The sequence below is a fragment of the Vanessa cardui genome, chromosome 1, assembly GCF_905220365.1.
Source record: "Vanessa cardui chromosome 1, ilVanCard2.1, whole genome shotgun sequence".
NCBI classification, from domain to species: Eukaryota; Metazoa; Arthropoda; class Insecta; order Lepidoptera; family Nymphalidae; genus Vanessa; species Vanessa cardui.
The window spans coordinates 8,578,821-8,603,595 of NC_061123.1; the positions used below are offsets into that span (position 1 = coordinate 8,578,821).

At 31.7% G+C, this 24,775-nt stretch overlaps 3 protein-coding genes across 14 annotated transcripts in view; 1 reads left to right on the forward strand and 2 right to left on the reverse strand.

The window, feature by feature from the left end:
* LOC124533731 (protein lin-10-like) overlaps nucleotides 1–24,775 on the reverse strand; it is a 125,847-nt gene that overhangs the window by 47,595 nt on the left and 53,477 nt on the right. For 2 of the 12 annotated variants that reach the window (XM_047109249.1, XM_047109215.1), the window contains exon 1: nucleotides 11,509–11,667. The exons of 8 other annotated variants lie outside the window; for them this stretch is intronic. The gene's annotated coding sequence lies outside the window, so the exon portion shown is untranslated. Of the gene's footprint in view, nucleotides 1–11,261; nucleotides 11,449–11,508; nucleotides 11,668–24,775 lie in introns of those variants that run through there. 2 more of the 12 variants (XM_047109204.1, XM_047109259.1) reach the window with 2 other exon arrangements.
* LOC124543289 lies at nucleotides 9,355–10,286 on the reverse strand. Its single transcript, XM_047121498.1, has 2 exons — nucleotides 10,076–10,286; nucleotides 9,355–9,999 (listed from the first exon to the last, which is right to left on the reverse strand). The coding sequence occupies exons 1-2, from the start codon at nucleotides 10,121–10,123 to the stop codon at nucleotides 9,355–9,357; spliced, it is 693 nt and encodes a 230-aa protein (XP_046977454.1). The 5' UTR covers nucleotides 10,124–10,286.
* On the forward strand, nucleotides 20,117–21,526 carry LOC124543371. The gene has a single exon (XM_047121604.1). The coding sequence runs from the start codon at nucleotides 20,117–20,119 to the stop codon at nucleotides 21,185–21,187; it is 1,071 nt and encodes a 356-aa protein (XP_046977560.1). The 3' UTR covers nucleotides 21,188–21,526.

Here is a 24,775-nt window from a genome sequence, read left to right on the forward strand (position 1 = left end):
TAACTTCGAAGACTACTTGTCATTACTATAAGTAACAAAGTTTAATTCAAAACGAAAATAAAAAAGCAATCCTTTGCCAACGCCAGTTACACTTTATTACGCAAGTTTCTGTAAATTAAATATTTTCAACATAATATAAGTTGAAAACGATCCACTATCTAGAAAATTCTCTATTCTTACGTTAGCTTATTCCTAAAGAATGTCTAATACTTTACTTTTTTTGCAGAGCATAGAACAAAAGGAATTGTGCGAGTATTCCGCATTAAACGAATGCAGTGCCGGGTGGAGATTAGCTCCACACATAGATATGTCAACGCCATATTGCTTCCGTGCGAGCGGGAATGAAACGATTATCCCGTAGTTATTATTTTTATATAGAACTGCAACCAAAGTACTATGGAGTTGTGTCCTATTTATTTTATAAAAAAAAGGTAAGTGGTCGAGGAAATGGGCCATCTGGTAGTTATACCCAACCATTGTCCACAGATAATAATAAATATCAATCCTCTTTTACATCGCCAATACACCGACAACTTTGGAAGCTAAAATGTTACGTCTGTTGGACATGTAGTTGCACTAACTCACTCGTCCTCTTAATCTACAAATTATTGCTGTTTAGTGTGAGAATATGTTATGAGTAGAAGGCACCTACCGAGACGGGCATGCACAATGCCCAACAGCAAGTAAAACCCTAAATATCTAATGATCATCATTTTCGCCAACCTGTTACGATATTCATTATACAGAATAATTACATCTGGTAAAAGGAATTCCAAACTTAAGTCCATGTCCATTCCATTTGTCCATGTTGTTTGATTTTCTTTGATATTAATTGGTTAGACAACATAGTCCTGTCATGCTTTCAAAAAATGAAGGTGGGAAAGATGGATTGTAATAAGGATGAGAAAGGAAATAATAACAATCATAAAAGTAATATAGGCGTCACTTCTACGTCAAATTGTAAATTGTCAGATTTAGATTAGGGCGTTTATAAATAAGCGTTTTATTTGAGACAGTTTTCTTTTTTGGAATATATATATGTTTCCTAGCACACACAAAAAAGCAATTGTTTTACGTACATTTTTTAAATAGCGTATTTTTATGTACCTTATCATTGAGTGCTACCTACATTTAAAGCGGTGATTATTTTTAATAAGTTTAGTGTTGTATAAAAAACTTTGGAGGGTCAGTAAAATAACAGTTACTCAGAATTAAGCAATCAACAAGTTCGCGATTATGAACCTTATCCATATTTAAGTTCACAAACCAACTAAATAATGGAACCCAAACACCATACTACAAAAGTGTTTATATATAAATAATATACTTTGTTTATATTCACAAAAGGTATGAAGTTCTGTTTGTTCCAAATAAATATGTACAGGATAATATAAATCTAAATTTCACTTTAGCAAATACAAATATTTTACTTAATACAACTAGACAAGTGATATTCCGTTACGGCGAAATAGCTTTTATGTCACACAAAACAAAACACTTAGAAGTAACTTATAACACTTAAAACAATCTAACATTTCTTGAATCAATTTCGACACTGACATTCTCGTGTAAATTACAAATTGTGTATTATTAATTATATTACATCTGTGCAAGCTAAATTTAAACGTAAATGTAATAATATAAAAAAATTATAAAATAACTATCTGTATATTTTTCTGAAACAAGAAACATTGTAAATTGGTTAAAACCAGACTAACAGAAAATACATAATAAAAATTGTATCAACCCAACTAGGCGCCCCAATTTCTCCAACTTATATAATAACTTTTTAAGCATGTTAATAAAATGCCACGAAGAGTACCATCAAACCATACAGTTACCTGTATTCGTTACGTTAAACAATCGTACCTAAATCTAGACGAATTCGTGCCATTTAATTGTAAATGGGGCAATACCTTAAGACTGTCTCGACTAGTGCTCAAGAGTCGATCGACTAATATAAACGGAGCACATAATATGCAGAATAGAGAACTGAGCTCAATCGAAATGGGTTGTTTGCCAACCCCGCAGTGCAGTCAATGACCCTGTTAACGATCGTAGGGCATATCGTGCGGTTGATACACATGGCTGTGGAGTAAACTGGCTAGGTCCGGTTAAGTGTACGATAATCGCTTGTTTAATCAGATGTGGTCTAGTAAACATGGTATATTTATTTATTAAAAATATATTTACACAAGAATTAGTTACTCTTATCCTCGCATGATTATCAAATTGAACGAAACTTTATTTTTTTTCATCACTAACAATTATATATTTCCCATATTTTTATATCTGTCGTTGAAAACATTTAACGAAAAATATGCAGACGGGAAGAAAAAATGCATGTCCGGCCAACCATGTATGTAAAAGCTACATCATAAGCCACGACAGCTCTGGCGTGTTGCCGGCACAGAAGAAAAATGGGTTTATAAACTGTCTGCGTCCAGAGTTTCGAATACTAATCTCTCCCATGAGTCAACGAGTCAAATATATATTACAGTCGTCCGTCATGAATTGGATGTAAGATCTTCTTAATGTTACCGTTTTGGTTTATCTACTAGAACAACTAATCCTGATATATTGTGACACATAAATCGACTTCTTACAATGCTATGTAGCAGCTCTACCAGTGTGCGACATATTATCCTGGTCGCCGAAGTGGACTGACGCGAGCTCACGCCGACCCTACGACATTCGCATTACTATAATGAACCGTATTTATTACCGAAACATTAATACGTGTAATTAATAGTATAAACTGAACGGGGTTTACCATAATACGTCGTTTTTATTCGTTTTAAAATCAATTTTCGTTATAATCAAGTACTGTAAATAATCTTAATTTAAAACGGCTTTTTTAAATCTTTTTACAACTTCATTGCTTTTTTAGTACTAAAGTAACATTAAGTAAGTATGTGATTAACATTTACTCTCATTCCACAGGTAGGATATATACCTGTTAAGAAGTAAAGAAAGTAAGTAGCTTGTTTCAACAAGCTGTATTAGTTGTGTGAGTGTGCTAATACACATGAGGCAGAATTTCATGTCACACATACAAGGTTATTCACGATTCTTTCCTTCAACGTTAAAATATAAAAACTCAGTAAAGCCTGGGCGAATTGGGACCTGTGATCTTTAGTTTAAGTCAACTTTTTCTGTATCCCGTTCTTAACTATACTCTTTAAATTCAGGTTAAGGATTAAAAAATTAATGTCGAGTCATACATCTTAGTATACTTAAAGAATCAATAAATAAATATTTTTACTCATTTAACACAATTATGGCCCAGAAATGATTTACAGAGATAAAGTCGCAAGAAAATTAATAAAAAAGTTGAGCTTATCCCTTTAAAATATTTCTTGCAGCGCACCTGAGAAAGAATAAATGATGAGAAAATAAAAGAATACGCAGACACAAAAGACATTCAGAGCTGCTGAATGTCGTATCATTTTAAAACTTCGCAACTACTATCGTGAATGTGATGATGGCAAGTAGAGATAGTGGAATTCTTCAATGACTCCTAGTAAAAACCTCGAGATTAGCCTTATTTGGCGAGTGTTGTTGAGTGATCGCTGATAGAACGGTTTTTCAGTATTTATTACTACATGCGAAATCGATTTTAGTATGAATTTTAATATAAAACAATTACTGCGAAGCTTGAAAGGTATGAAGATTGAATGAAATTTTAAATTTCATTTCAATTCTCAAATTTAAAACATATATAAATTTGTAAACGAAAACAGCACCATAACACAAAATATATGTACAAAATGAGAGGTTATCATAACAGCTTCATTAGTAACGGATGACTCCAATGTAAGTAAGTAGACAGGGATCCTGTTTGAATTTTGGCGATGATAAGAATAAATTGGTATGTTTTGAGTCATTAGCTCCGCAATCACGAGGGTCGAACCACGACCCGCCAACGTTGAGAGATGTTTGCTTTACCCTCGCTCACGCCATTAATATGCATCATTAATTAAAGTATATTAAACAATATATCCGCTATTGAGAATATTTTAGTCGCTTAATATCGTTCATATTCATACTTTTATAATTACAAATTATAAGATATATTGAAGCCACTATTATTCGTTAATTATTACCATAATTGCCATTCCATAATAAAATACTAATACTTTTAAGAAAAAAGTTATAAATATAATGACTATCAAGTGAGAAACTTTACATGATAAATACCTAAACATTAAAAACTTACTATACATGTCCACAGATTATACAAACATGAGCACTGTAGTTACCACGTCGTCGTGTCGGGCGAAGTACGGGGCATTAAAGGAGCCAGAATGAACAAGTCAATGGCATTAAAATTTCCAAGCGATTTACAAGGAAATGCACTTGAAATAAAAGCTCGCCGCTAAGATGGCCGCTGAAAAAGGGGTCTGCGGGTAAAGTTTAGATAAAAAAAACTGTTGTTATTTAAAATTATATTATTATCATATTTATTAAATGCTCTTTTCCTTAAAAGTTTAATATTTTATACAAATTTTATTTAAGTAAAATAATAGATTAACAATGGATGTAATGTAATTAATTAATTAAAAAATTAATAAGTAATTAGCCCTAGTAAAGGTTCTTGAATTTTACCATTGTCTTGAAATATTTATAAAACACACGTTTTTATATAAAACAATTGAAAAAGTATATAAGTAATGTATATAAGTATTAATCCGTACGTTAAAAATTTAGAAAAACCGTTCTAATTGTTAGGTCATGACGGCTCATAATTCAATGTTTCATTGAATTCTCGGGTATAGAGTTATATCAACCTAAATGTTAGGTGAACTAATGTTTCTTGTTAAATGATTAAATTTACATCACCATGTTTCTACATAGTCATTCATTACGAACGCTTTCTACAATACAATATATTGTTTAAACTGAGAGCACTATCTTAGAATGTTACCCTTTTCAGAGCGAAGGTTGAACATTGAAATTAATCTTACAAGTAAATGAACGAACTACATACACTGTTATGAGATTATCATCATGAACTACACCGTTTATCTACAGGACAACTTATATGGTCCCAGGCATGAAGAGCCTTATTTCAAATCTAGGTTGTTCATGAATAGAAAAAAGTCAAACTTTTTAAAATTTATCCTCGAACTCAAGCTTTATAAATTTATTTTTACACGTTCTCCTCTGATTTACGAACGATGATAATACTTCAGTTTTAAAAGGAGTTAATTCCGTTGGATATTCCGGCTTTTAAAAAGTATGTTTTATTAAAATTGACATAAATAATAAGACCGTAAAATGTGGAAACAAAAGAAGGTTGAAAATAGCCGAACTAATGCTAAACCTTTTACCCAGCGTTTATAAAGTCATTACAAATTCACAACGAAATTATGACCGCTTATGATCATAATTATGTTGTGCATTGATAAAATTTTATATTTCACTGTTCATTTATATCTTAATAAACGGAGACAACTTAATCGATATAACAAAATGGAAAGCACTACTGATCCTATCGAGTAGTTTTGTGATTAAAATTCCTCTCGTGTTCAGTGTTAAAGGAAAATATCGTAAGGTAAAATGCATGTGTCTAAATAAGTACTAAAACATAAGTATATAGGCCAATCCGCAGTGCAGCAAGCATATTGGTCGAAGCTTCGTTCTCCTTCACACAAGAAGGTTTAAACCATATATCTCAGATAAGTGATTTAAAACTCTTTGAGACTTGAGGAGGATGAGGAGGAGTTTGCTACGAATTAGGTCGAGACTGATAAATGCATTAACATTTTTGGCACTGCAGTTTTTCAGAACTTAACTGATACATCATCTGAGGTACGTAACTTGTCTAAGGATAAAACTAGATTAAATAAATAATATTTGCTTTTACATCACCTATATACACTTATAATGTTATTATGATACTGAGTTTTTGTATATAGAATCGAAATTGAATATCGCGTTTAATGTTCCAAATATCGAACTAATAGTAATTGTTATTTTTTAAAGTATTCTTAATTTAAAATTATTTTAATTTGATGATAATAATGGAGATCATGTTATAGATACCAATACTTAAAGTGTAACTTGAAATAGGCGACCCGCAGAACAGGCTGCAATCTATACAGCGGTATTACCGATATGCAAATTTCCCGCTTTCTAGGTCAACCGGTATCTCCTAGCACTGCCAATAGCCTCGTATGAAGTATTTCTCAAAGCGTTTTTTAAATGGCACTAACTGTTCTTTTCTGTTTATTTTTTTAGATAAAAGTTATCACCACTACTATCAAAAGACCGTTTATAAAAAGATATACCATTCTGTACTAATATTAAAAATAATAATAATTTTGGTTTCGAATAGTTAATACATGTTTTTATTAACTACGTTAATGTTTTCATGACACGACATTATATATTTTGATTAATATAACAAACATTTTATAACAATAAATTAATTCCAACTATATCTATGTTCAATTATAATTGTTTACGCAAACCTACACTTTGTCCAATATCACGTACACTTTGAATTACGTACATTTGTCCTTTGTTACAGATAAACGTACCAATAGACACGACATAATTCTATATATCGTCTATAACTCCATATTCGTATTTATTTTGGGTGTTTTAGAATCTTTATTACAAATTTCAATAAGCCATAAGCAACAAACCAACAAAACTCACTACACAATTTCCAATATATAAGAAAAACAATTCAGGAATTGTAGCTAATAATATTTAACATATTTATACTATATAAATTACATGACTCATAGAATAAATCCAAGAAACAAGATGAACAATCATCCTTGCGTCGTGATAATATTTACGTCGTTCTCCAGTGGACCGCAGAGGTACCCTCAAGTTTTACCCCTCGCTATTCGATTCGTAATTCGGATTAGAGGGTAGCGCCCCTTCAAACGCCATTAGTGACTAGTATATGAGTCATCGTGCAATCATTCATTGCGATATATATTTTAATTATTAAATTGAAATCATATATATAAATTGGTAGGGTCTTATCTGGAATATTTTCCATACGGATTTTATTATTAAATTCAAAATGTCTTTCTATGTTATATTAACGAAAAGTCAGTGATGATACAAGGATATTGTCTTAAATGTGGGAACGCATTAACAATAAAGTGATGTTAAATCTATCTTCAAATTTTTGACGTTCTAATTATTATATCTAAATTTTATAGATATAACTAATTTACCTCCCATCGTCCGTTTAGTACGTATTGATTTAAAATGTCCTACCAAGGACAACCTTGAACCTTAATTATTTATTATATATGTATACATTTAAGTATAAGTTACCTAATACTCTATATAAATCAATATTTGTTTTATTTGTTTTATACTATTCATCGCAGGGAAATGTAGGTATAACCAATGCAATAACGATATTTTATAGAATAATCAAAAACCATTCGCATGCTGACTCACCACGATGTATACGGTTTATACAGAAATATCTAGCTTCTATGTAATTGGGATCACGTACTTTTCTTTTGTCTGTTGGGGTGAAAAGACTGAGACCGTATTACACGAGCAAAAATAGATTTTACAAAGATTATTACTTTTTACAGTTTAAACTAGCATTACATTTGCAGCCTAGCAAGAGGAAGAAATATACAATTCACTAAAGTAATATTTTGTAATCCAATCTAAATAAATCACATACATAAATTAATTTTAAAGAAACAGATCTATATGATTTATTGGTATTTAAATATTTAAATGTGGTGGAATGTTTTATAAGCTAAAATATATATTTAAAAATAATATCAAAAAACAAGTGTTCAATATATGTTCGAATATCCATTACGTCGATTAAATCGCGTAACATCATATCGAATTTTAATAATTCATCCTCGGAGCATCGGAAGCGCAAACATTCAATCTTTTATAACACATATTAGACATGCAGCAACCTTTAGTGTGTGCAAAGTTCAGTTTAAGTGAACGTTCTACCAGCAAAAACACTATTGTTGTTACGTTACCCACTGATTTGAGTAGAATTTGGCCAACTTATAAACGACTTGAATTATTCGGAGTCATCGTGAAGGAACAGTGACAATTGCATCATATAAATAACATTTTCAGGTAAAATATCCATTTGTTTCCACTTTTGTGCGTTCTTTATTTAGAAGTTTAGGTTAACTAATACTCTTAAGATAAGGTTCATCCATTTGATTTTCTTTTCAGTGATTACTATGTTATCTTCCTGCAAAGTTATTTATTCATCAAAAAAGAAACACCTTTATTCCTAGACCCTGCCACGTAGGACGTTTTTGATATAGTTCTTGCAATCTACGAGTGCGCGTCGCCCTTAGTTGTATGAGTGACCAATCTGTATACGCGTCAATGTAGGCGTAAAAGCGACCGTGCGTACGGTTAGCAATCAAAAATCCATAAATTAATTTTGGATATTACCTATTTTTATATTTTAAATATATATTTTTTATTTATTTATTAGGAGTGGTCAAAATGAAAAATAAACAAAAGCGTTAAAATAACTTTTAATTTACATTAATAATAATAAATAATTACAGGTAGAAAATTAAAATATACACAAAATAAAAAGTTCGTTCAGTTATTATTAATAACAAAATAACAACAACAACAATAGCCTGTAAATTCCCACTGCTGGGCTAAAGGCATCCTCTCCCTTTGAGAAGAAGGTTTTGGAACATATTCCACCACGCTGTTCCAATGCGAGTTGGTGGAATACACATGTGGCAGATTTTCTATGAAATTTGTCACATGCACGTTTCCTTACGATGTTTTCCTTCACCGCTGATCACGAGATGAATTATAAAGACACATTAAGCACATGAATCAGCGGTGCTTGCCTGTGTTCGAACCCGCAATCATCGGTTAAGATGCACGCATTCTAACCACTGGGCCATCTCGACTCCCCCTGGAACATCTCGACTAATAACAAAATAATTTAAATAATATTACTATTTTCATCAAACATTTCTATCCTGTCGCTGTCATCATTTTCACTTTCATTGTCGCTGTCATCATCTTCACTTACATTTATAATAAACTGGAAATCATAGTCGAAATACTTCATGTATTCTGTTTCAATTTTTTCAACGTGCTTGCATGTATTTCGCCAGGTGGTTTGGTCTATATTATTTATGCATTCATCTATTAAATTTTGAACAACGGTCATGGTTTGGCCTATATTTTTTGAGGCAATTTGGTTTTTTATAATACCCCATATATTTTCAATCGGGTTAAGCTCTGGGTGATACGGAGGGAGTCTTAAGATTTCGAAACCTATTTTTCTTATAAAGTCATCTATTTTAAATGTTATAAAACGGTCCTTGTTCTTTTTAATTAAATCATACAGTTCTACTTTGTGCTCAGTTTCTTTGTAAACTGTTTATTGCCTTTGGGGTCATTGTTTTGAGGCAACCAGGTGTTTTGCCGCACGTGAGAAGTCAAAACATATGTTTCGTCAGTGTATACAATTGGACGACCTTCCGAACGGTACTGAAAGATCTTTTTTAAAAAATTTAATCGCCAAAGTTGAATTTCATGTCTTTCTTGTAATGCTTCTCTGTTGTTCCCAATTTTTCTCCATTTGTAGCCTAATTTCTTTAATATCGAACGTAATGTATTTAAGCATCCTTCAAACCCAATCTTTTCTCTCAAAACTGATTGCAATTTTGATAATGTTAGTAATTGCTTTTCTACAATATGGAAATTTTGCACAGTAGTTCGAATAATTTCAAGATTCATGTTGTCTAAATTAAATTTGTTATTTCTCTTACGTCGTTTTTTCGTAGGTGAAGTAAAACTTGCAGAAGTAGATGGCAGCTCTTTTTCTTCTTTCAATATTGTAGTTACAGTTCGTTCACTAAACCCTGTAGCTTCAGCGGTACGTTTTCGTATATTAGCCAAAGGACTCAAATCGCAATGATCCATATTGTTCGCTTTCATAAAATTATACTCTCCTTGAAGAAAGTGGTACACGCGGGCAATAATGGCGCGTCCCTGCAAATAGTAGTAAAGTTACACATTGGTAACTACAAAAATATCAAAAAACAAGTATAAAAATAAAAAAACTTACCTCGCTATGAATTACTTTACGTTTTCTTTCACATTTGAGATTTGACATGCTGACCGTACTTCGTGAACAATAGTGACGCGGAAACAATAAAGACAAGTTACCCGAGTGAAGGCTCACTCGCTACTGATCGCTCCGTCAGTTACACACACTAACGCAATTATGTGTTTACGGTTACAAACACAAATAAAGGCCACGCGCGCTCGCAGATTGCAAGAACTATACAAAAATATAATATTAAATGCATCGTTTAACAGAACGGTGCAAGCAATAACACTTACTGAAATAACCAGACGAGTCTAAAAGTTGCATAACTTCGTACGCAAACTAATGATATCTATAAATAAAATAATATTGTATAATCGGGGTATGGAAGTGGCTCTTAAAAATTAAATATAAAGTATACACGCTATACATTTTCATAATTAAGTGGTTAAAAACTAGAAGTTTATAGTTTACATTATCTGACTGACTATATATTATAGACAAGATACTATATCGGAAAGGAAAACGGCTATGAATCTCGAAATTTGTATGCCGGTTAAAAACGGTCTACTTTAAAAAATAAGTTTCATGTAATTTACAGCGTCAAAATGCTAGCTATACACCTATAGTCCATTCACGCTAATAATAAAAAGTTACTTTTAAATTGAAAACACAATATATAATATTATAAAACAAGATTATTTTAATCTTGATATGCTGTTATCGTTTCAAATATCAGATCAATTTTAAGTATTGTAAATATTTTTATATTTGTGAATTAAAAGTAACTCTTTGACTTCAACCCTTCACGTTTTTTTTATAGTCGTATCGTACTAAAAATACTAATTAAAAGAGTTATACGAATCCACAAGCAAATTACTAGTAAGTAATAATACTAATACAAATAAATATCATAGTTATATACTTTAGTACGTAAAACAGGGTACGCTTTTTTATGAGTAAAAATCTACAAACACATATAAAATGTCAAAGTAAACCCTTTTCACGAAATCCCATAAGTGGTATTCGACATTAATGCCTTTTAAGGAAATTCTTAGGATGTCACATTAAATCGGTCAGGGTTACGAAACAAATACTTAGTGAAGTTTTATTTCGATTTGCGTCATACTTTTCAAAAAATGTACAATTTAATGAAGGACAATCATAAAGAATAAGAATATATTAAAAAATCTGTAATACTTACATTGGTAACAAGTTCTCTACGGATGTAAATTTAAGGAAAGTATTTGTAGGTAACAAACCATTTTAAAACAAAACCTGAAACATTTGCCCTTCAGAAATCCGACCCATATGTAACCGATCGACTGAATATTAACTCTTACGTCAACATCACCCCTGTCAATTCCACATGTATTACGAAATAATTGAACTTTAGTATCACATCAACCGTACGAACATACAAGCAACATGCGCATCACACTTAAACTTACATCACATCCGAGCAAGTCGTTCACGGGCGCAATCCATTCACCGCATTCATCACATCCGTAACACAACACCTCAACACGTTTCGATTGTCGATAAGTTATCGAACGTCACTGCGTCAACTGCGGCAGAGTGGTAGCTGGTAACGTGTGCACGGGTGACGTGTGGTGAAGCAACTGCGGGCGGCGCGTCGGCTGTCGCGCATGCGTAACACCCTGCGTAGGGGATGGATTCGCATAATGGTCTTGTCAAACCTTTCTAGGTTTCCGAATTCCGATAGCGTGTTGAAGGGTCCGTGCTTGATAGAATTCATGGGTGAATACTTGATAGCAGTGCCGTTTATATAACATCTAAGCTTTTGCTCGGTGATAGAATTTATTAAGGTCATCGAAGGCTTCTTTATGATACTTTATTTACTCGATATTAGATTTGATTGACTGGAAATTGGATTGGCGAAACAAATTACTTCGAAAGTAATGGAAACGAAATCTAAGGGACTTCCTGTAATGAAATAACGAATATTACAACAGTATAAAGTCAAGACAAGAGGAAAGAAGACAACAAAGTAACTCTACCATTGATTGAAGACTACAAAGAAACGCTATATTTACATTAAAACATATTTTAGTGGCAGTTGAAGAATTCCTTTTCTCTTATCGAGCTACAACGTGGGAGGCACCTACAATAAATCAACTTAACACGGTTGGGCAAACATCAGGAAACATTTTCATATTCCCGCATCCCGACACAACAGCAAACATCCGAGGACAACAGTTTCGGATCCTTTCATAACATCCAATCATTTGTACGTGAAACACACGTACATGACTATTTTATAAATACTTACGAGATATATTTTGTAGTCGAAAAATATAACCATTATACATATCATGTTTATAATTGAGCTGAGAGATAAAGAAAATCTTATAAAGCAATAAAGATTTTAACAACCGACCCAAGTTTTTTCATAAAAAGAATAAAGTATATATATACAATATTTCTTTTGTAAAGTAAATTTATCTAGAGGAAGAATACAGACTGAATAAGTACTGTGTTTTAATCTTGGTTACAAATATTGTCCAAAGATACAATATTACTTCCACAGCGAAGAGATATGTAATACCAAACTATATGAATATAAAATGAGTCAAAAGAAAAACATAGTAAAGAATGGACGCTATCTTTCTCTCAGAACAAAGTAGACATTGACAAAGTTCTAATCGACTGTGACTCTTATTGCATACACAATAGAGATTAAAGTGGAATACACATTAGTGGTGGACGTAGTCATGTAGTGTTGTTATGTGGCTGAAATAAAGACTCGACGCTACGCGGTGATTCCCAGCTGAAGCGACTAATGACTCAGTGACAGACAAAACAATGGGTAGTACAAAAGGTTTAAAATAAAACTACTCCGGAGTATAACATATTGGATTAAGTTTGAAAGTTACACTGAATTAAATTAAAAATATGACATATTAATAACTTTCGAGAACAGAAAATTATTATTAAAACTAAAAATAATTGGAGAATCTCACTTGCGAATTGTGTTACTTAACTACTTTCTTTGCGTGGTCGAGAGTGAATTATCATTAAATACTTTTGTCTAACTTACGTCATAGTACATTTTATAACGATTTAAAAAAAAAGGAATATATGGATGCCTGTATTTTAAATAATTAAATTAAATAACGTACAAAATAAACAGTACGTTCAGTTTAGTGGCGAAATAGTTCAGAAGATTGAAATCGATTCTTCCGGTTCAGAGCATGGGTCGGCATTCTTTTATATAGCGGTGAATTGAGCTTAATGGACCTCTTTTGATCACTGAACAAAAACTTCGAGAGGCAAACCTTGACATAACTTACATAAATACTTGATTTTCTCGATAGTGTTTTGTATGTTTTATTCAGATTAATATTTAAGACAATATGTTTTCGACTGATTATTATAATTAATTGCAAATTTCGAAATACATACATCCATGAAATTAAAATAAGTACCTATAATCGTGTGTCTGTATTACATAGTGTGAAACTCGTTCTCGCAGAAAAGTGTTCGTGAAATTCATATATTCGTACATTGCATAACCAAGTGAGTCTTCTTTTATACATCTTCCAAGTTATCACCAAAAATCAACGATTCTTGGTTTATGGGCATCACGTGTAACAAAAACCGTCAAGAAGTCGTGGTATAACGCTTATATGGCCAGCATAGCGCCTAAACTTCTTACTTATACATACTATACGGCTAGTATTGACTTTAAGACGTCATTATATGAGAATCATATTAATTAGAAAAATACCAATAACGTGTATTACAAAAAAGAAAAATTAGCACATTTAAATTTGATCCCAAAGCTAACAGGGTATCACCTTCAAAATAATTGTCTTATTGTAAATAGAGCACCTATAGAGCACCTATTTTCTTTCCTACTTTAAAAAAACAAAAAATATAATAACAAAAACGCAGACAAAGCCTATCCTTTGTTCACATTTATTAGATATGAAAGTAATTTTAAATAAGTAGTCACTTTCGTAATGAGTACAAGTAGCCACCTCGTTTAAAAATACATTTTTATATTTTAATTTAAAAGTCATTGTATAACAGAGTGCGGTGCAACTTCGAGGCGCAGACTAAATATAACAGCTTGGTAAATTAAGTCTGTAACTAATTTGTAAGTAATTTTACGGATTTTTAATATTTTTACGTGTTAATTTTCTTAAGAATAATATAGTCATCAATAGAAACATTTGTCTGTTGTTTCTTGTATTTCTAGAACATTTTCTCACAGTCGGTTCCTTTGCGACTTTTCATCTATATATGAAAAGGATCGAATGGCGTTAAATACATACATATATAGTCTTGCGGAAATTGCCAGTTTCCTGTTGCTATAACTATCTAGCTTTGCTGGTCATCGCAAATTTTGCTCCCCGTATAAATCGTACCTAAAATTAATTATTCTTAGTTACACTTATTTTTGTTCTAACAGTAGTCTATATTTCTAAGGGCATGAATATTGTATGTACATATTTTATTGAATCGTGCGTCATACATCAACTTAAAAAGTAAACCATCACAGACGCAAAACCGTTGTGCTTTAGATTTTTTACCATATCTTTATCGACTTTACAAGAATTGGCATTTTGCCAGTCTCCTAGTCTCACTTGTAGACACAAGAGAACAATTGTCGCTATATAACCTCTCTACTTTAGTAATAAGTTTGTTCCAGATTTACGACAAACATATAAGTTTAATGAAGTTCTTATGAATTATTATAACTAATATGTAAAAACTTGTAATTTAATATAAAGTTCATTCTCATGACATAGCCACAGTAGTTAGTTATAATATTTGTAATAATAAATAATATATGAACTATTAAACTAACGCTGGCCTACCACATATTTAGATAATATAGATAAACTCCTCATTTACACATAATACATTAAATGTTTGTTTAAAGCGTTAACTAAACAAATATTTTTTTATTTAAGTTAATTTATTTATATTCTAGTCTTAAATAATTTATTGAATAATTTATACCGATACGTCATCGATATACCGCTTTCCATCACTCTGTGAGACGCGGCCGATCCAACGACTTTTAATTTTCGAAATGTCTTTTGTCTAGAGAATTTTCCGAGCTACTATTACGCTATCATAATGAACTGCAAGAGTAGGTCGTGAACGCTTTGAAATGAAGTACTATAGACGGCCCTCAGGTTTTTATTTCGCTGGAGGTAATAGAACAATTGCATTCGGCTCGCCGGCAGACTGTCATTAAGGATTCACAAACAAAGAACTTGATACTTAATTAATTTTGTATGAATTATACATATATAAAAGATACATTATAGTATTTTTACAGTTATCTTTTAAACAACTTACTTAACTACATACATATGTATTATTTAAAATACCACGTGTAAAAATGAAATTCATTAGAATTTTTATGAAATTCATGATATTTTTTTTAATTATACACGCTTTAAGCGTTTCAGTGACGACTCTAAAAGACTCGAAAGAGTGTCGTTTCGATTTTACAGCCAATTAATGTACATGTTGTTTGAATTAAACTATAATTACGAATTATTCGATTAGTGTAAGAAGTAAAAAGGAGTATCTTGATTTTCCTAACAAGTAGAGACCAATAAAGTTACTCATTTCAGTGATTCCTATCCGAAGAATTAAAGGTCATGTCAGGCAGTGTAACTCAGACTGAGACACTATTGTCACATTATACATTCATACATAATTATTTTAGGAGAAAAGGGAACTACTACGAGTGCATAAAAACTCTTATTGCCTCCACTAGTGACAGGAGAACTAGTAATTTTTCCACTAAGCGAATTGGAATTCCTATTCAACGGGGAAATGCTGCTAGTGTTCATGCCGCAATTCTACGCGCGCAAGATATGTACATTGTACAGTAGCTATTTTTAATTTGCATATTATCAATTAAATCCTGTAAATAATTCTTATATAATAATTAGTAATTTTTATTAAAAAAGTGTGCGTAACTATAGCCTTATGATGTATGACTATTGTTTATTTATTAATTACGTGCCCTTTTCAAGAAATGAAATATGAAAATAGAAATGAAATCTGCCACTTAAAATTAACCTGTGTGCTTACCCACAGGGCCTTCTCGGCTCATCAGCAGATCGAATTAAGATGAGAAAATCCACTCCGATTCGCAGGGGCACGAATTTATTCAACCCACATTTACTTTCATGGAGGAAACAATGCAAATTGATTTTCATTATCTCAATAGTTATTTATCATGTTTTCGGTTGAATAACCAAATAGAAGGAAAAATATAGTAAAAGCTATTTGGTTTATCAGCATTGTATGTGGCTTATGAGTGTACGTATAGTATTTAAATTTTTGATTTTTAAAGAAAATTATTGAAATTAAAAAGCAATGTGATCTTACTAATATTATAAATGCGAAAGTAACTCTGTATGTCTGTCCATTGTTCTTTCATGGCCAAACAACTGAACAGAATTTTGTGAAATTAATAAAGCAAGTTTGAAATCCGAGGAAGGACATAGACTATTGTTTTAGGACTTACACCAGATGGCCAACCCCTACATAGAGAACGGAGCCACGGGCGACAACTAGTAGCAAATAAATCAGTTTTTTAGAGCAACGAATAAAATAAAAAATAGCAACGCCTTTTATTTCCATATTTTTATTTACTATTCCAATTTTCTAATCATTTGTTTTTCTATAGCCATTTGTTAATACGGTTATCATAAAATCAATATCAGTCTAATATAAGTTACGTAATTTACAGAATGAGAAAAACTTCGGTGAGGTTTATATACATCCTTGAAGAGATAAAGAAAAAGTTGCTGTATAACGGTAACATCTCGTAATGTCCTTTGCTGAATAAATATCTGTAACTTGTGATGAATTGGGGGATCCTGACTCGAATCTACATCACTCCACTATAATAGGTCGATTTAAATATCTATTATTGGTAAAGTTGGTTTACAAAATAACATGACAAATATTTCACACATATAGAGTTAGTGTATTTGTTAAAAAACACATGAATGCGTACTTTATCAATAATATCCTGAAGGTAATGGCAGCAAATTTATTCTAGTCTTTGAGAGTACGGGCTTGGTTTTTCATCAGGACAGTAACAAAAAACTTAACGAATATATTGACCCGACCTGGTACCCCAGATCAGGACCTCGGAATATGCAGCCTTATTCGCTAGCCATTAGACTTTAAATATTCAGCGGCGCCTCCCAGGGTAAAACTTTAGTTAGGATCTACGTGATCTGCCTATAAGGTTAAAACGAATGTAATTTTGGTGATCTTACCACTGACAAATTTATGCCTGAAATGGAATTGGATAAATTTCCTCGAAGTACGTATATAACCAAAATCTTATGATAAAGACTAGTTCAAATTTAAGATTGTCCTAATTACAATTTAGCAAGTGGTTTTTTTATCTTAGAGGATATTTGAACAGGAAAATATATGTAGGTATAATAATAAATAATACTATGGCGTTCGTTTGGATTCATTTTCGTCTTTATCACTTTTATCGGATGCAAGCGTGTAATACGATCGTTGATAACATTCATTGAAGTATTTGTTTGTTCAGTGTGAATTTTATCAATGTAATTTGACACATTATTGTATGTACCTGAGATAAAAGCTGGTAAATCTGTTTTATTCTTGTATCACAAATATATATATATAATACTAGTTACATTAAATATTTCAAATGCTACGAAATAAAATTAGAATACTTTCTTTAAACATATAACTTAGTCTTTTTGCAAACGTATGTCACGGAAAGTAGAGTTAATTGCTTAAAACTGTTATGAAACAGCTTAGTCATTCTGAAATTGGGTACACGAAGTTATGTTTTTTGCGGGACGAGTTATTTTGTACCCTGTGTTTGTTATAGCGCTGCCTGTTTTTACTACAAATTGGATAAAATCTAAGTAGAGCTATGAAACTATAGTGTTTTTTAATTTATTTTACCGGCAACAATACCTTGCAAAATGCGATTTTTACTCCATCAAAATCATTTGTAGTTTAAAGACCAAATTAAAGTGTTAGTCAAACGGTTCTACCAACATGTACTCCCAAAAAATTTCTACTATATCTGCCACTGTAAAACAAATATTTTACAGCTATGATCTTCTATGTGGAAGGTAAATAAATTAATATACATATATTTGAAAAGTAGACTAGACCGCAAAGGGCGAAGTAAACATGAACGGCATATATACCAAAGCTTTCAAGTTGATCATTTCCCTAATTCATTTTTCTGCTCTTCAAAACAACAATAGAAAATGTGTATCTTTAAAAATTGACAAATCGCTATCTCTATTTTGTCAACGTAAATTACAAAACATTGGTGCCGAATCCATCCAACTGAAACCTATCAGATTTCCCGCACTATACCGGATATAGAGCAATCGGGAATAGATTGAGCCGTCAAGCGGTCCTCCTCATTGTGTTTACGGAAATGCAATTTAACTCAAGGAAGAAAAGGTTTCGGAGGAATCATATTGTTTGAAGAGCAAACCGACGAAGTTATTAATAAGATTATTTATAAGAAAAAGAAATATCGTCATCAACATAATGAAAATGTCTTTAATCGTCTTTGATGTTAAAATTTCTTAGCTTCTTTGTTATTTCTTGTTTTAAGTACATCAAATATTTGATTCAGAGTTATTTATTCGATCATAACGATGTTTGTTATGATCATACGAATTATGCTTTTTTCTAACAGTAGGTACACATATTTTCGTTTTTACATGTTTAAATATAATAAGTATATAACGATTGAAAAAATATAATCAAAATATTGTAATATATTTTAAATAAAATGCTAAGGTTCGATAATATGTTGATGACTCCGGACACAAAAGCCAAGATTAATTCCGTTCACCAAGTTCTTATCTCGGAATTTAAGCATTTTAATATGTAGCAATGGCGAGGCGTGTAGTTGAATGCCGAGCGATCGTCGGCCGACCGGCGCCTAACCATCGATTCGTGCGTCCCCTAGTTCTTAGTTACCCACATGAATAGGCTTCGATTACAATTTAGCGGTATACATTTATTTAATTGGGTTTTATATAGCCAACCAGATTTAATTACTTATGGAGTTATTTTCTATCAAACAGTTTATACATCAACAAAAAAAAATTATGAAAAATTTTCGGCTACAGACGATCAAAAAGACACTAAACTACAACACTACACGAACAAAAGGTATACACAAACAAACAACAAATAACAAATGTCATATACATTCAAAGAATTATATAATCTTATCCCGTAAAGGGTACACAAATAGACACTAGACCGGCTAAGACAATAACCTAAATAAATAAAATTATAATTTCATCAAGAATTTACATAGTAAAGACAAAGGGGCAAGTTGCTCCCTTACACTAAAACTATTTGGTCTTGTTGCATAACTCTTGAGAAAAGTTTAGCTCACATCAACATCATGTGTAAGTTGTTCTGAACTTTGGTGCTCGTGTGTAGTCAACCCTTTAAAAACTTGTAACAAGTTATTTGAGGGATAAAATATTAATTATAACCTCCTTTAAGCATTTTAATTCACTCTTTCAAACGAATTAAAAATAGGGTAAGATTAATTTTTCTACTATAATTATTTTACATAGTACGAACATTTAAAAAAAGGCTTAACGATTTTTTCATTTTATTTTCTAGTCCATATACAGGGTTATTTGTAAAACATTAACAACCTCGCAGGGCTAGATTGATAACATCATAAACAACAACTTTTGTTTTATGACTTTTCATAACTCATTAATTTTTACTTTCATACAAAATTAAAGATATTAAAATTGATTTCTCTAATGTTAATAACTCTATACGGCAATGAAAAAAAAAACATTTAAAATAGTCTGATTTTAGCTCCACCCACAAAATGGGCGGAGTTAACACGCTTGACTTGACGTAATTAACGCTTTGATGCGCCGCCGCAGTCTTACGCTTTGATGTGCCCGCGCAACGTGTTCTTATTGCTAATTTCAGTTTTCAGTCCCGTTGATTTCAGTTAATAAGTTCATTATGCCATATTCCAATATCGAATATACTGAAATGGTTCGCATTTTAGCGAAATGCGATGACAACGTTTCAGAAGCATGTCATCAATATGCGATTAAATTTCCAAATGTGCCTACTCCAAGCCGCGTGACAATGCTAGCTGCCACACAGCGATTACGCGATTACGGCCAATTCCGTTCTCCTTTAAGAGATAGTGGTCGTCCGCCAAGGCGCACAGTTCGAGAGGAAGAAGACATCCTGGAGTTCTTCGAAGCCAATCCAGCAGCGAGCACCAACGATGCAGCCCGGCGGTTTAATGTATCGCAATACTTCGCATGGAGTGTTGTACACAATGAAGGGAAATATCCTTTTCACCTTCTTCGCGTCCAAGAATTAAACGAACCCGATAAACCCGCGCGAGTTGCTTTTTGTAACTGGGTGCTAAACGAGAGGCCAACTATTTTATGGACTGACGAAGCAACATTTGACAGAGTCGGTTTGTTCAATTCTCGCAATGAGCATTTGTGGTGCCATGATAATCCACACAAAACTAGACCACATCATTTTCAACACCGATTTAGCGTCAATGTGTGGGCAGGAATTGTAAATTCAACTTTACTAGGCCCTGTCTTTTTGGAGCGACTCAATGGAGAAACATACCAGCGTTTCCTCACTGAAACACTACCAGATTTAGAGGAAGATATACCCCTCGCTGATTTACGTGTTATGTATTATCAACATGACGGAGCGCCAGCGCATAATGCTCGCGAATTCCGGAATTTTTTAAATAACAATTTTCCTGGTCGTTGGATTGGGCGCGGCGGACCTCGTGCCTGGCCCGCTAGGTCGCCGGATATCACGCCATTAGATTTTTATTTATGGGGACACGTCAAAACATTGGTGTATAGTGGACGTGAAATCACAAGCCGTGAAATGTTAGTGGAGAAAATCACTTGGGCTTTCGACCAGATTAAGTCAAACTCACAAGTGCTATCGAGAGTGAATGAACAATTAATTTTTAGGTGTGGATTATGTGTAGGTTGTGAAGGTGATTACATAGAACAATATGTGCGGGATACACACAGACATCCCCGGGATTTAACCCTTAGAGGTACCATAGAATAAAATTTAAATTAAAATAAGCATCATTGTATAGGTTCACCAATACATTAACATAATTTCATTGTATGTTTCACATTCCTAAGTAAATATAAAAGCAAGCAAGTCAGTATCAATTAAGCGTTCAAACAGACAAGTCATTCTCATTACCTAAACGCGATACTCACAAACTAGCTGGTCTCCATAAAACTATCAATTCTAAATGGTGCGTGGTTCCAAACCCATACAATCATTTTATTATGTTTTTGTTTTATTTTTAATTTGTTAAAACAAAATCAATGAGCTAAAACTTAAGTTTGTCTTTTAACTTGAGAAGAATCTTTATACCCAGATCCTAATTCCATCATTAAATCAGTTTAACAGAGTTAAGATCATATTTTTTAAGTTAATTGTATAATTCATATTTGCAATTTTTATTTGTAAATGATGCAGTCAGAATAATAAAAATATTGCCCTTAGGTTTTTTTTGTATAAAGTTTGTTCATAATAAATTGTAAAAAAAAAAAAACAATTGAATGTAAAATTTAACAAGAATGTAACAATATTAAGCATAAAAATTAAAGCTTATTAAAATAAGGTCTATTTTTTGTTTAAAAAAAAATTATTTCAGTTCCTAATTTATTATACAAAAATATTATTATAACAAATTAGATGAAGAAAGGAATAAAAGATATTGAGTCATATTAATACAGTTACTAAATACCATAGGGACATACAATACCAAGATTAATAAAAAACAAGGCCTTTTGTTTATAATAAAATAATTTTATTATTCTTATGATTGATGTTCAATTGAGATTTTCCTCTGAAAATTTGCAGGAAGGTTTGATAGTTTCCTGGTCTAGCTCGCTTGAGGTACCTAATCCCAGCTGGTCTGATCAGCTCTTTGCCAGCACGGTTGATATACAACTTTTGACAAGTTGTTTACCTGTAGAGATTATGAGACTTATTAAAGAACAGATGTTTACTGGATAGAAAATACAATCCATACTGAAATATGTATTGTGGAATTCATGAAACAAACATTCCATCAGAGGTGTTGGATTTAATTCTAATTGCAATATTAGCAATACCAAAAAGTTACATATGCAAAATAAAAATATTTTTATTTAAATGAGGACTTTACTTTGACATTTTAAATCTAAGCAAATACATCTGCTGCTATTGAATTCCAAACTAAAAGAAAATAAAATAGTTAAATTACATGCTTAATAATTTAGTTAATTTTTGTCTTATCAATTCAAAAATAACATTATTAATTTATGCTTCCTCTAAGAATTAATTTTTACTTTACATTAGTAATGTAAACTTATTTTACTAAAAGAAAGGAATATCAATAACAATCATAGGAAATAACAATAAAGAAAGCTGTTGAGCACAAAGATGAGCTTTCTCTTCAATATTTTTGTCAAGAGAATAGAAATTGTATGACATTTATAAAATTTTAAATAGATTGGTTTATTTAAAATTGTTTTAGGGAGATCAACAAGGTATTGTACACATCTGTACAGAGGTGCAAAGTAACAGACAACATTTAATCTTGTATCACAAAATACGCAAAAATTTACATAGGTAACTTAGGTATTAAGAATGAATTAAAACTTCCACACTTTAATATTAAAAAAAATCCCAACAAAAGATTACATTAAAAAATGTAAAACATAGCAGAGAAATAAACATACTTACTATTTAATTTCCTTTTAATTTTCTTATGGTGCAAAGAACTAAACTTTCAATTTGCAATGGTCAGTAGCAATGTCGCAAAATAGTAGTCCAACTAAAAGTAAGTTGCAAAAACTGTTAAATCTAAAACTAATGATTCATAAACGTTAAAAGTTGCAAAAAAATGTAAACAAATACATAAATGTCACATTGCAGGGTTTAATTTTAATTCATCTTGATTTGACATAGGCAATGATACTAGACCATACAGCCTTGTCTTTACAGTAAGATTCTGATAGATGGATAGAAAAGATACCTACTATTTTGAAACTGAAAAATAATTTGTTTTGATGAAACTTATTTGCTTTTATTCTATTGTTGAATGTAAATTAATATCACCGACTCCTTTCTTCCCAAAAAAAAAATATTTTAAAATGCACTTCTATTTCTTGGTTCTGGTAGCCGGAATTTCAATTTGATGGCCTGTTTTTAATGTTTAATGGATTCGTGTGTCATATTACTTTAATATAAAATAAAATAGTTAAATGTTGAATACATTATTCATACACGTAAATTACGTACCTAGGTATCTAAACATGCTGTGTGCCTAAACAAAACGATTTAACCTTTTATCATTTTTAATACGGTCAGTTTTATGCTTTGATAAGTAGGAGTATGAAGGCGTTGATTTACCTATGTACCTACATAATGAGTCACGATTAATATTATTACGGCTTTTGATGGATAGGCCGGCCAGATCAAATGTTGACAAGTTTTTAATTTATTGTGATTATCGGATTTTAGTTATTGTTCGATTAAATAACTCATTAGTTTACCTTGAATAAGATAAATTAAAGTAGTAGTAGTACAAGCAGTTTTACTAAAAAAAAGATTAGGTATTGATAATAATCATATTGTCTTTTGTTCATAAATAATTAAATAGGTACCTTATTTTAACTTAGATTGTTAAAATTGAGAAATTTTTTTTTCTTGTTCGTAATTAACTTTCATTTAGCTTTATAGCTTTTTTAAACGACTTAAAAATGCGGTTTTTAATTTGTCGGGACTTTTTTTATGTAGGTAGGTATGATACGGAATCTCAAAGACTGTTTGACCGATTATGAAAATTCTTTTTTATTTCAAAGTATACTTAACAGTCGGTCTCATTATCAGGAGTTGAGAATCCTATTATTAGATAGGATCCGGGAGATTAGGTACATAGTTTAAGAAAAGGTATAAAATAATAATTAACTTTACTACGTTATACGAATACCAAATAACTAAATAATCTTATGGAAATTAATTAGTCAAGTGTTTAAATTGGAACATGAGACTGAACATCACTTTTTGCTCGGCACTTCAGAGTAAAAATTTCCGGGAATCCTAATTCCCTGATAAACATTCGTCATCGTTGCCACGAGAGGAACAAATTCTGTTACATCCTGCAAACATTTGCGCGTCGCTGTGTCAGTTAAACTGATAATACGAAGACGTATAGCGAAGCGTGTGGGCGGCGCGAAACCCTTCTACGCGCTTTCCGAAAACCGCTGGCCAATAGCGTGCCAGTCACGTGATTACATTGAGGGTTTATACTATTATTATTAAATATGAATGACGCAACACGGAAGGATATTGAAATGTTAGAGAGTGCAAAAAAAACTTGGAAATGTTTTTTTGGAAAAAATATTTAGTTTTGTTCAAGGTCATAAAACAAAAGTTGTTGATTATGATGTTCTCAATCTAGCCCTGCGAGGTTGTTAATGTTTTACAAATAACCCTGTATATTTGATCTAAATTTTCATAACATAAACATTTAATTTCGGCTTCATTTTGTAGACAAAACAATTGTCAGGCATATCTATTTGTCATAGGTTTTAAATAAAAGTAAAAGGAATGTGTTTAAACATTAGTTATTAACTTGTGCGAAACCGT

Bases quoted from the DNA above. Each gene is read 5' to 3' on its own strand.
- LOC124543289 (XM_047121498.1), bottom strand. From the start codon at position 10,123: ATGTCAAATCTCAAATGTGAAAGAAAACGTAAAGTAATTCATAGCGAG. The intron at 10,000-10,075 runs GTAAGTTTTTTT...TACTATTTGCAG, and splicing joins GTAAAGTAATTCATAGCGAG to GGACGCGCCATTATTGCCCG.
- LOC124543371 (XM_047121604.1), top strand. From the start codon at position 20,117: ATGGTTCGCATTTTAGCGAAATGCGATGACAACGTTTCAGAAGCATGT.